Source organism: Cylas formicarius, unplaced genomic scaffold, assembly GCF_029955315.1.
Source record: "Cylas formicarius isolate icCylForm1 unplaced genomic scaffold, icCylForm1.1 PGA_scaffold_1__22_contigs__length_36826433, whole genome shotgun sequence".
Taxonomy (NCBI): Eukaryota; Metazoa; Arthropoda; class Insecta; order Coleoptera; family Brentidae; genus Cylas; species Cylas formicarius.
In genome coordinates, this window is record NW_026844264.1 from 30757416 (window position 1) to 30769505 (window position 12090).

Here is a 12090-nt window from a genome sequence, read left to right on the forward strand (position 1 = left end):
AAGCTGAATCTACTTGTCAAACATTAATTGGTATTAACGCCATCAACTGACTGCTAATCAATGTAAAATGCCCAGATAATGGGCGATTGATCACAGCAAATTTGCGCAACACTGGAAAAAAAGAAGAAGAAGAAACTGTTCTATAGTTTTGTGGTTATTTTCCCAAGTATTTGAGGCAATTCTAAGCGGATATGTTTTAGTATGCTCTTTTTTAAAATATTGTTTTAAGTGTTGCAAGGCTACTGGATAAATGAACCTAGTTGAGACATAGATCCCGCTAAAATTATTTTAGTACATAAGTAAAACAGAATTCGGATCTGATAACCTTAAACTATAATGGATTGCAGTTCAAAATACAACATAAATCAATCCAAAATCTCTTTGAAACTAAATCCTGTGCCAATACTGTTCAATAAGAATGGACCTTCACCCAAAAAAATTAAATTGAGTGATAATTTTCATAGAAATGCTAACTTCTTTGCTAATGGAAATTCTCTACCCAAAATAAGTATTCAAGACCAACGACGGAACCTTCCAATTTTTGAGAAGAGAAATAAACTCCTTGAAATTATTAAACGACATAAAACATTGATAATAATAGGAGAGACGGGCAGCGGTAAAACCACACAGATTCCTCAGTACATATATTCGGCTCGATTGCAAGAGAATGGTAAAATAGCAGTTACACAACCGAGAAGGGTTGCAGCTATAAGCATTGCAATGAGAGTTGCTCTTGAACATGGAAATGGGGTAATTTTTTTTTTAAGTTTTATTTAATGACTAATTCTATCATGTTTATAGATGTCTGTTGGAGATGTTGTTGGTTACAGTGTGAGATTTGAAGATGTGACCTCAAAAAAAACAAAAATAAAGTATCTGACAGATGGTATGTTGTTGAGGGAGGCAATGTTGGATAGGTTGTTATTGGATTATAATGTTGTTATATTAGATGAAGCTCATGAGAGGACAATTCATACTGATATTCTTTTTGGTGTAGTAAAATCGGCACAGAAAATTAGAGCGGAAAGGAACCATCCACCACTTAAAGTAAATAAATTGAATTTGTTTGTTTCAGTTTCACATAAAAGAATTTTTTAATAGAGTCATATTTTTTTTTATCCAGAAATGAAAGTTTTTGAAGAAGCTATTTGAAATTAATTTTAGATAATTATTATGTCTGCAACAATGGATGTGGATCATTTTTCAAGGTATTTTAATAACTGTCAAGCCGCTTACCTAGAGGGGCGCACCTACCCAGTAAATATTTTTTATACAGTAAAACCGCATGATGATTACCAAACAAGTTGTGTAGCAACATTTTTCAAAATTCATCAAGAAGCACCAGCCAAGTAAACCCAGTTAAAAAAAAATTAATATCAAATCCTAATTTTGTTATTATAGTCATGATGTTCTAATATTTCTTACCGGGCAGGAGGAAATAGAGGCTTGTGCTCATCAAATCAGACTCTTAGCAAAGGATCCAGATGTAGAAGGTCCACCAGTTCGAGTTTGTACTTTATATGCAGCACAACCTAACAGCCAGCAGATGGCGGTGTTTCAGCCGACCCCAAGTGGTACCCGTAAAGTTGTTATAAGCACCAATATTGCAGAAACAAGTGTTACTATCAGTGGTATTAAATATGTTATTGATGGCGGAATGGTCAAATCCAGGTGTGTTTCATCAGTATTTCTAAAACGCAACATAAAGGTTATTATTATTGTAATTTATTATAATACTATTAGGCGGTAGGCGGCACAGCCGGTAAAACCACCTTAGTATATGCGTATACACTATATACCGAAGTCAAATGTTGGCACTGCATTCCCTGTCTGTTTACAAAATTATCAAGTCTATTCTTAAAGCTATTCAGGGTAGGTGCAGTCACAATGTCATCTGATAAACTGTTCCACTTATTTACAACACGGTTTGTTATAAATTTTTGGGGTGAAAGTCTGTGACAGAGTTCAGTACAAAAGTTTATAGAATGGCCACTTAGTTAGTTAAATTTTATCTGTGACATGCAAAGCACCTTCGGTTTTTTAAATACGGATCTGCATTTTGTGCGTTAAAACTTTTAACGTTTAACTTTTTGTATTATGTACCGCCATCTTGTAGAGAGTAATACATTGTTACGGCACTGTAAAATTAGTACCGTGACATCTTTCTAAGTAAATTTAGAATAGAAATGAAATTAACTAGAATTAAATAGAATATTCCCTTTATTTATAATTATAATATGTTTAAAAAATCTTTTTTTAATTTTCTGCAAGGCACTTTCTTTTAACTTTCTTAAACAGGGTGGACAAGGGTATATCATAAAGTTCAAATGCACAGCACACACTATTATTATTAACAAATATTATTAACATTAACTGACATCGAGGCCAGTAAATTATTAGCCGTAAATCAAAATTTGTGGAATGTTCTACATGAAAGTTAGTCCTTGATCCATCCCAGCATTTTCCTCATATTATAGTCCTGTAGTTTGTAAAAAAGCCTTGCCAGAGGGACTATGTCAAAATCTTTTTCAAAATGCAGGTAAATTATATCTAAATCTAAATATATTATATCTTGCAGGTTCTCCCTTCTTTGTAATAAATCTGTATTATATTTTAGGAGTTTTCATCCGTCTACTGGTTTAGAATTACTTAAAATTCAAAGAATATCTCAGGAACAAGCCTGGCAGCGTAGTGGTAGGGCTGGCAGACAATCTGAAGGTTTTTGTTATCGCATATACACCAGATCCCAGTTTGAACTGATGAAACCAACGAGCATTCCCGAAATACAGAGGGCCAATCTAAATTCAGTGGCCTTACAATTATTAGCGTTGGATATTCACATGCTTCATTTTGATTTTTTGGACAAGCCGCCGAAAGACAGTATCCAAGCAGCGTTCGAACAATTGAAGCTGTTGGGGGCCATTGAAGATATCGATTCAATTGCTCTGACTTCCCTGGGGAAAAAAATGGCACGGTTTCCACTTGATCCTAAATTTAGTAAAATTTTATTGTCCGCCGAACAATATGGTTGTTTACAAGAGGCCTTAACTGTAATTGCGTTGTTGTCAAGCGAGTCCATATTGACCACGCCACGTAGCAAAAGGGATCAAGCGGAGAGTGTAAGGCAGAAATTTCGTTCCGGTTATGGAGATCACATAACGCTTCTCAATATATACAGGGAATTTGACACAATCGGACAAAAGAAGAAAAGAAATTGGTGCCATGAACATTTTATTAATTTTAGGAATATCTTGTATGTTCAGGACGTACGGTCGCAATTGGAAGAAATCTGCAAAAATTTTGACTTGCACATTTCATCATGCGGAAGTCAAATAGACCAGTTGCGTAAATGCCTTTTGACGGGGTTATTTATGAATGTAGCAGAACTTCAAAGGGATAGGCAATATGTTACAGTAAGTACTTTCCAATTTTTAATATTTTATAAAACAAATTGATATACAGTAGTATACACTGTCTTCTGAATAATAGTATCCGAGGTTTGCAAATTAAATTAACATAAATTCACGTTATTAATTAATTTCGTTAATTTACCAATTTTGATAGCAAAATCTAGAAGAAAAATAGCACAAAACGATTTTTTCCAAATTTTTCAGCAGCCTGTATCTTCCAAATAAAGTCTTTTAGGGCATAAGTTTATATGAACTTTTTTACTTATTTTGGTGTTGTTAAAGTTTCTAGATTATAATTCGTGTAAATGGTTAGTAGGTGGAATTTAATTTAATAGATGGCTAATAATGCATCACAAAAAAAATCGATTTCTTTAGAATTTATCCGATGTCCCTTTGACTCGCAGAGAAAACATTTTTTTCTTAATAATATTCTTTAACTACCTCCCCCAGATTGAATGTCTTCAGATATGATGGCGAAAAGAGAAGCAAAGTTTAGAAGCAAAAAAAAAATATCTAGTTTATTGAACTTAATCAATGCCTTGAAAGTAATGTCGACGTTTTGGCTCCTTTTTGCGTCATCATTTTGATTCACTAAGTCCTAAGTCAAAAAAATTAACTGTTTAACTATGTAAATTGAAACTGGAAATAATATGTCTGCCACATATTACAATTACAATTTTAGTTGGACAGGCGCCAAGTTACCTTGATCCATCCCAGTTCAGTACTCCATGGTCAGCAGCCTGCTTATGTGGTATTTACGGAGGTTGTCCAATCGACAAAGTGTTATCTGCGCGGCATTATCTCGATAGAAGGCGAATGGTTGAGAGAAATTGCTCCAGACTATCTTAGAAATCATAATTTTAGGTATAGCAAAGATTGTTGACTTGAAATGTTAGCAAAGAGTGTTGTTTTTCTGTTTATATTTTGTAATAATTCAAACGGGTACCAATACCCAAGTTATACGGGAAATCGTTATTTAAATAAAATGTTTTGGAATATGTCGCGCTTTTTTTTCTTATCCCAAAGTAGCTAGAAAAAAGGTTTTGGAGTGCAAAATCTCAAAAGGCGAAAAAATGTATAATAAAATAAATGGAAAAATTATGGATTTTTTATATTACATCTGACGTCACTTTACATAAGTTTTTAATTTACTGAACCCACGTAGCAACATTGTTGCGGCAACGTCTTAAACTTAACCACGGATCAGTAAGGATGGTTAAAACTTCGATTAATTTCGCCAGAAAAGGGATATTCCTATCACAGAACAATATAACTTATACTAAATATCTGGATTGAGAGACGAGCTACGTCACATATCACTCTCAGACGGTCAGGATCACTCTTTTTGTTTATCGTTATTTAAACTTATTAAATAGGTACTAAATAGAAAGCTACTATCTAGTCCACTGTAGCAGACTATATAAGTTTCCGAAACAGGGGGGTAGTAGGTAAGATTCTTATTAATTTATTTTCATAGTCGTCAATTTTATGATGAGCATCGTTTTAACTTATTTTTATGAAATTTATGAATAATTATTATTAGCTTACTGAGACAAGAATTACCAAACCATTGTGTTTCAAAATTTCATTCAGAGCATGTGTCAAAATTTAAAAAATAAATGTACAGATTAAAAGCCGCCATCACTGCGCTTGATGCTAGAAGATAATATATATTCTATGGGCTATATAATATCATGATGTTAATAAGGTACTTAGTTTATTTTCTAGCAAAAAAGCATAAACTTAAAAATTAAATTAAATTAAAAAATAGGATACTTAGTTTATATTCTAGTAAAACAGCATCAACTTAAAAATTTGGCCCCGAACATTCGCATATGTACATTTTTTTCGATCACTTACAGATGACTTTGTATGTATGTATGTTGTATATAATACCTCCACAGTCTTTATTAAGCTTTCTCCCTTAAAAACTGTAACTTTCCAATTTTGAATGTGGAACCCTCATCCCACGAAAAAATACTATCAACGGATTCTCAAGGAGAGAGTTTATTACTATAGCTCCATTAAACCGCAATTGATGACAGTCATTTCTTGGATAAAAACTCATCAGCATTTATCTTAGTTTATATTGTAGTAAAAAGCATCAACTTAAAAATTTGACCAAGCACATTCGCATATGTAATTTTTCTACGATCAGTTACTGATGACTTTGTATATATGTATGTTGTATATAATACCTCTACAATCTTTATTAGGCTTTCTCCCTTAAAACAATAATTTTCTAATTTTTAATATAAAACTCTCATCCTACGAAAAATACTATTAACGGATTCTGATGAAATATTTACTTGCTAATGCAAACCAATTAATATATATATTGGCTACGAAAATCGGTTATTTATTGAAAATATCACAATCAATCACAATTCAAATGTGTCAGGCATTGGAAATACATTGTTTTTGTATTACGAGATGAGTACATCAGAGGTCAAATCATTTAAATTTGAAACAACGTCCGTTGTAATGAAAGACGAAGTGGTACAGCAAACGCCATCAAATTGTGCAACGGCTTGAAAGATGTCTAGTAAACGAGACTCCATATCGATATTGCACAAAAAAATTTGCATCCAAAATCATATACGCAAGTTTGGAATGGGTTCTTTTTAAATCTACCTCTATAGGTGGGGATCGTCTTCATATAAGTGGCACATTCGGTTTCCCAATTTTAGAAATTGATCTGTGTTTCGATCAGCAAACCACAAAATGTTTAAATTGGTAAGTCAAAAAAAGTTTAATCAAGATACTCGCTTAATATTTTCATTATTGTTTTTAGACAAAATAATACAGTACAACAGGTACAGTTTAGAATTTATGCTTTTAATAATTTAAATTATAAAAATAACCCAATACTAAATCAAATTTGTTTATCAATTCCATTTGAGGTCCATTTTAGAACAGCAAAACTAAGGAAAACCGCTGAAAATTAAAAATAACAAAAAAATTATGTTACTGAATATATAAATGATCTAGAAATGTAAATATAACAAAGCAAAAAAAAGGACAGAGTCATAAAACTAGCTAATTTATTTAAAGAAACTACTACTACTACTACTTACAAATATTCTGGACTCCTCCGGTGTCGGTTGTTGATGACGTTTGACCAATCATCTTCTCCAATTCTTCAGTTCAGTTTAGCTCTGAAGAAGCCAACAAGATGATTGGCGAAATGTCAGCATGTTCTATTCATCAACAACGGACGCAGAAGGAATCGAGAAGATTTGTAAATTTTTAAATACATACATTTTAAAAATTGCTTACTAATATGTGAATCTTCGGGCTTAAGTAGAAAAGTTATCATTTAGTTGGGTTGGATCCAAAATTTTACTCTCTTTTATTTTTATTGTATCTTATTTTTAGTATCTACTTTTTAAAATGAGTATTTAACACTGCCCTATAAACTATAAGTCCATATGTTAAATATGGTGGAAATAGTGAAAAATTAATTCCTCCAAGTAATACATTTTTAACCTTAAAATTTCAATTAAGTTGTATTAATTATTTTATAGTAGGATTGTCTGTTCATTCGCCACTATTTCTTATGGTAGATTTAATACTAAAATCAAAAATATATAACTTCTAAGCCCTTCTCAAGTGATTCTTACTCATGCGCCAAAACTTCAATGTTAAATTTTAATGTCATATATATTAAAAATGGATAATTTTTTACTTTCTGGTTTTATGTATATCAATTAACATTGATTTTTGGTCAATCAGGAAGATATTATACTATTAAAGTATATTTTTAATATTAAACCACAGTTAAACGTATAATATTTTTTATTTCATCCTAGTCGGTTACGAAGCGATGATCCAACGAATTATGCCGAGCCGTATTTCCTAGACTGCATATCTGCATATTTTTGAATTTTGATTGTGTTAATTTTGCAATCGTCCGATGATCTACACGTCGTGTATTTGCATTTTTATTGAAACTGATTTGGAAAACGACTTTGATCGCAACAATATATCGATTATATTACATGGCCAACGACTATATTTAATGTTTATTTCCAATTTCCTCGTCGAGTCGCCATATTCGAAATAATCACATGAATATTGCGCAGAAAATAAAGTTCTATTTAATAAGAGCTCTTGTTAAGTGCTAAGTGCAATGAACTAGTATTATGTTCTATTTCAGGCAGTTGTCTGTGGTTTGATTTGCGCCACCTTGGCCCTTCCTCAACAAGCTGATCCGAAATTAGCCCAAACCCTTAAATCGGCTAACGACATATCTCCGGATGGCTATCAATACTCGTAAGAAATTTATTTATTCAAGAATTTCAAAACAGCGCTTTATCTATTTAATTAGAATAAAAACCCAATTGGCTTTTAAATAAAATTTTAATTATTTTTAGAAAATAAAAAACTGCTGTTATTAATGAGAAATAGTACAAAATTTTAAAATTTCACTTACTTATTAAAAAGAATTTAAAAAGAATTCTGAAAATTGTCGACAATTTTCCAACATTTTCCATTTAAGCAAATTTTAAACAAATAGGTCGCTACAACATTCGTATTTAACTTTTCGTATGACCTCTTGTATTTCTTGGGATAAAATTATATGTATTAGAATTATTGGAGCACTTTTTTATGCTTTATTAAAACGGTAAAAATGGATTACGATAGATTAATTTAATTTACATTTTGTCAAACAAAAGGTAGCGACTGAGCTATATCATTGAAAGGACCATTTTATCACTATTAGGTAGTACAAAAAAAGTAGGGCGTTTTATTCCAAAAACTGGGGTTACGAGGTGTGTTCAAAAAGTAAGACGAGTAACTAACATATGTTCACAGTTTCAACCAATTTGCACGTTTACTTTTTTTGTGAGACAAAAGCGTTCGAATACAATGCTGCAAAACACTTAAAATATTGAAAACGGTATATGGTGAATCTACTTTGAGCAAAAAAAAAATTTATAAGTGGTTCAAGTTGTTCCAAAATGGCGACGATGACCAGCACGTCATTAACTGATGAAAGCGTTAAAGAAATGAAACAAATGGTGATGAAAAATTGTCGAAGCACTATTAGAAAAGTGGCTGAAGACGTCGGCATCTCTATTGGCTCTTGCCATGCATTTTTTCCAAAGTTTTTGGGACAACTGTGTAGCAGCAAAATGATGATTTTGATATGCTCAAAAAGGTCTAAACTGGTGACGAATTATGGGCATATAGTTATAATGGCGTAACCAAAGCCTAGTCGTCCCAATGGAAGAGCCAAGACGAAAAAAACACGTCAGGTTCGATCAAATGTTAAGTGTTTGCTTACTGTTTTCTTTGATTATCGTGGCGTAGTACATCAAGAGTTCTTACCACAAGGTCGTAAGGTCAATAAAGGGTATTATTTTGAAGTTATGCGCTGTTTGCGAGAAGCAATCCGAAGAAAACGTTCGGTATTGTGGGAAAATAATTAATGGATTTTGCACCACGATAATCCACCTGCTCACTCATCGTTGCTTGTGTCTAATTTATTGGTCAAAAACAAAACCACAATCATGCCTCAGCCTCCATATTCATCGGATATGACCCCCTGCAACTTTTTCCTTTTCCAAAAACTCAAGAAACGAAGGTTGGAAAAGATTGAGTTGATGAAGAAAAAATCGCTGAAAGAATTCAAGGCAACATCCGAAAGTGCTCACCAGAAGTGCTTCGAGGATTGAAGAAAAAGTTCGTACAAGTGTATTATATCTTGGGGGAAATACTTTGAAGGGGACAATAATAATAAATAAGCGAATACTTTGTGATAAAACTGAAAAGTCACTTTACTTTTTGAACACACCCCGTATAATTCAACAACGGTGGAGCAAAAATTTTTGTGTGAATTCTATATAAAACATCGAAAGAGGTCACATGATAGTAGAAGTTTAGTAATATGGATTATAATGGTTCTCAAGGGCAAACTCATTTGGGATGTACTATTCTATCACTAGTAACGGCATCCCTATTCGCCTTGGAATTATCAAAAAAAAATTTTTAAGTTATGAAACCAGCGGTGGGATATCCGCTGAAGAGACAGGCAAACTGGTAGTAGGATCGGATAATGTTTTCAAGTCTGTACAAGGGAGATATAGCTACCCATCCGACGACAATCAACAGGTGCGTGGCAATTTTTTTTTCTAAAATGTTTTCTACTTTTTTTGAATTTTCAGATTGAACTCACTTACGTTGCCGATGAAAATGGATTTCAGCCTCAGGGACCTCACTTGCCTACTATACCTCCAATACCGGAAGCCATTTTAAAAGCTTTAAAATATATTGCGGAACACCCACCACCGAAAGAAAACTGAACGTAACGGTGAACGGTCATACCACTTTTTATATTAACGACCTTAAAATGTGCTTTAAGGTGTGTCGTGTTAATAATAATTATCGTACATTACACGATAGTTTAAATAGATCATTATAAAAATCATTTTTAGTTTAATTTGTTTGTATTATTTCTACACCCACAGCGACTAACAAATTAACTTACAAATACATATTTTAAAATAGTTAAATTGTTTTGGTTAGTTGATAATACTGCTTAATCCTTATGAGTCTCGTTTTGTTTTTTCTTGTGGTCTATTTTCAAAGTTTAAATAAAAATGAAACCAAATGCAATTTAGATGGCACAAAAAGCTAACCATATTAACGTTTGCAATTTTTTTTAAATCACATTTCCGAGGTCGAGGTCCAATTTATTTAAATTTATGAGAAAGTAGGAAATGTAGTGGAGTGTGGAGCAAGGCGGCCCCCCTGGGGCAAGGAGGCCCACCTCAAAAATTAACCAATTTTTTTTTGGTTCTAGTTATCAATTAATTAAGCTATTGTTTTTGTACATATTTAGCCCTTTGCGTAATATCAGAAGTAAAATGGAGCGCTTAGGACGATTGTAAACATGGGAAGATGATAACATGCTAGAAAACATTATCAAGCCCATTATCACTTCTCCAGTAACTATAGTTCAACAGTTTACTCGGAACATTATGACAAGAATTTCCAAAATTTATAAAAATTACAAAATAAATAATACATACTACAATTTATCTATTTTCATATTAATAATAATAATAGTAATAATTTATATTGTTGTCAAAAACCGTGATAGGATATAAAAGCTATGATTGGGAGGACAGTGGCGTTAACTGGCATTCCAAGGTCAACCTTGTGTCGATTCCTTAATAATGATTTACTAGAAAGTATGGAAAGATCGGACCAGGGCATAATGAAAGTGTTTAGCGACGGTGACGCAGAGCGGATTCGCAGGGAAGTGTATGCGGTGTATTTAAGGAATCAGATTCCGTCACGTAAATCATCGCAAGAGAAATTAAAAGAAAATCGACGATGAATGACATTGACATTGTTCTGATTTCTGCATAGAATCGGATTTTTGTGTAAATACTGCAAAGTGACTACCAACAAATTGCAAGAAATTTGGCAGATAAAGTTACCAGCTATTGTTTGCTGAATTTGTGCGTCTAAAACGGCGCAAAGCGTTCGTTTTAATAAATATAACTTGATGAGATACTAGATATCGCAGTGAAAAAATTTTCGTGAAGCAACTGCACAACTTCCTATAGACAGAACGCTCATTCCTTCATGGTAAGTCTAGCAACTATAGTTGAAAGTTTGCCCTTTTAAATATATTATTGTTAAAATTGCCAATACACATATTGTTTAAAAAACTGTAGCTATTGAAAAATATAAGCCCGAAAATTAAGAACTGTTAGAAGGAAATATACAATTTGTTTTAAAAAACTAAATTTAAAAGAATTGCGCTAAAAGTTTTAAAGAACACATAAATTAATATACATTGGATTTTATTCAACACTTCAAACATCCTCATCTCTCGTTTCTATTATTGGGATTATGGATTTTTCTTATACACCGACAATTTTTCAAAGAAACTTCTATTTACAAATCTTCTGAATTCCTCTTGCGTCGGGTGTTGATGAATCGAACTTGTTAACGTTTCGCCAATCATCCTGTTGGCTTCTTCAGAACTTAACTGAATCTGTTTACCCAACAGGATGATTGTCAAAACATCAGCAAATCGAAAAGAATTGTAAGTATTATTTGCGTGGTAACATCATTTTTGTGTAAAGTTTACCCATTTAACATTAACGGAAGCTAGAAAGTATGGTTTATTGTATCAAAATTAAAAACAAACTGTATAAAAAAATTGAGAGTTAAAAAATACATGCATTTTTAACAGCATTTTTTATCTGCTAAAAATACATGTAGAAATTGCATCGTGTTTAGTGGGATTCTGCATTGCAAGAGTTCTTCAGTTGCTTTATTTCGAAAATACTTGTACAAAAAAAAAACGTTTTAAGAAGAAGAAGAAAGAAGAAAGAAGAACCAAAGAAAACTTATTCCGTGGACGAAATCATAAACCCGAATTAAAAAACAAAGTTAGACCCAGGAATATTAACAGAAAAATGTCCGTCCATGTAATTGATGTAATTAAAATTCTGTTTGAACTAATATCAGAGGGCAGTTAGAGAGAATGTGTCAATCATGTACTTGAAGTGGAAAATAATATTAAACAAAAATAGGGACCACGTAAAACCATTGAAGGATAGTGAAAGCACATATTCTATATAATCTCCATAATTATAAATAATTTTCATAAAATTTACGTTTTATTACTTTCTTATTAAGAACATATACAAATTGA

At 32.4% G+C, this 12090-nt stretch overlaps 3 protein-coding genes across 3 annotated transcripts in view; 2 read left to right on the plus strand and 1 right to left on the minus strand.

The window, feature by feature from the left end:
- Positions 1–8484, minus strand: part of LOC132697063 (protein PALS2) — a 66599-nt gene extending 58115 nt beyond the window's left edge. The window contains exon 1 of the mRNA XM_060662323.1: positions 8475–8484. The gene's annotated coding sequence lies outside the window, so the exon portion shown is untranslated. The remainder of the gene's footprint in view (positions 1–8474) is intronic.
- LOC132696330 (ATP-dependent RNA helicase DHX33) lies at positions 124–4372 on the plus strand. Its single transcript, XM_060661090.1, has 6 exons — positions 124–750; positions 802–1047; positions 1165–1349; positions 1402–1671; positions 2618–3413; positions 4093–4372. The coding sequence occupies exons 1-6, from the start codon at positions 337–339 to the stop codon at positions 4291–4293; spliced, it is 2112 nt and encodes a 703-aa protein (XP_060517073.1). The 5' UTR covers positions 124–336; the 3' UTR covers positions 4294–4372.
- Positions 6043–9876, plus strand: LOC132697068 (larval cuticle protein LCP-17-like). Its single transcript, XM_060662332.1, has 4 exons — positions 6043–6146; positions 7570–7685; positions 9410–9527; positions 9581–9876. The coding sequence occupies exons 1-4, from the start codon at positions 6135–6137 to the stop codon at positions 9716–9718; spliced, it is 384 nt and encodes a 127-aa protein (XP_060518315.1). The 5' UTR covers positions 6043–6134; the 3' UTR covers positions 9719–9876.
- The last annotated feature ends 2214 nt before the right edge of the window (positions 9877–12090 follow it).

Coding starts and splice junctions, on each gene's coding strand:
- LOC132697068 (XM_060662332.1), top strand. Junction 7,686..9,409: donor CCGGATGGCTATCAATACTC/GTAAGAAATTTA, acceptor AAAATTTTTAAG/TTATGAAACCAGCGGTGGGA. Junction 9,528..9,580: donor CATCCGACGACAATCAACAG/GTGCGTGGCAAT, acceptor TTGAATTTTCAG/ATTGAACTCACTTACGTTGC.
- LOC132696330 (XM_060661090.1), top strand. CDS start 337: ATGGATTGCAGTTCAAAATACAACATAAATCAATCCAAAATCTCTTTG. Junction 751..801: donor CTCTTGAACATGGAAATGGG/GTAATTTTTTTT, acceptor TCATGTTTATAG/ATGTCTGTTGGAGATGTTGT. Junction 3,414..4,092: donor GGGATAGGCAATATGTTACA/GTAAGTACTTTC, acceptor TTACAATTTTAG/TTGGACAGGCGCCAAGTTAC.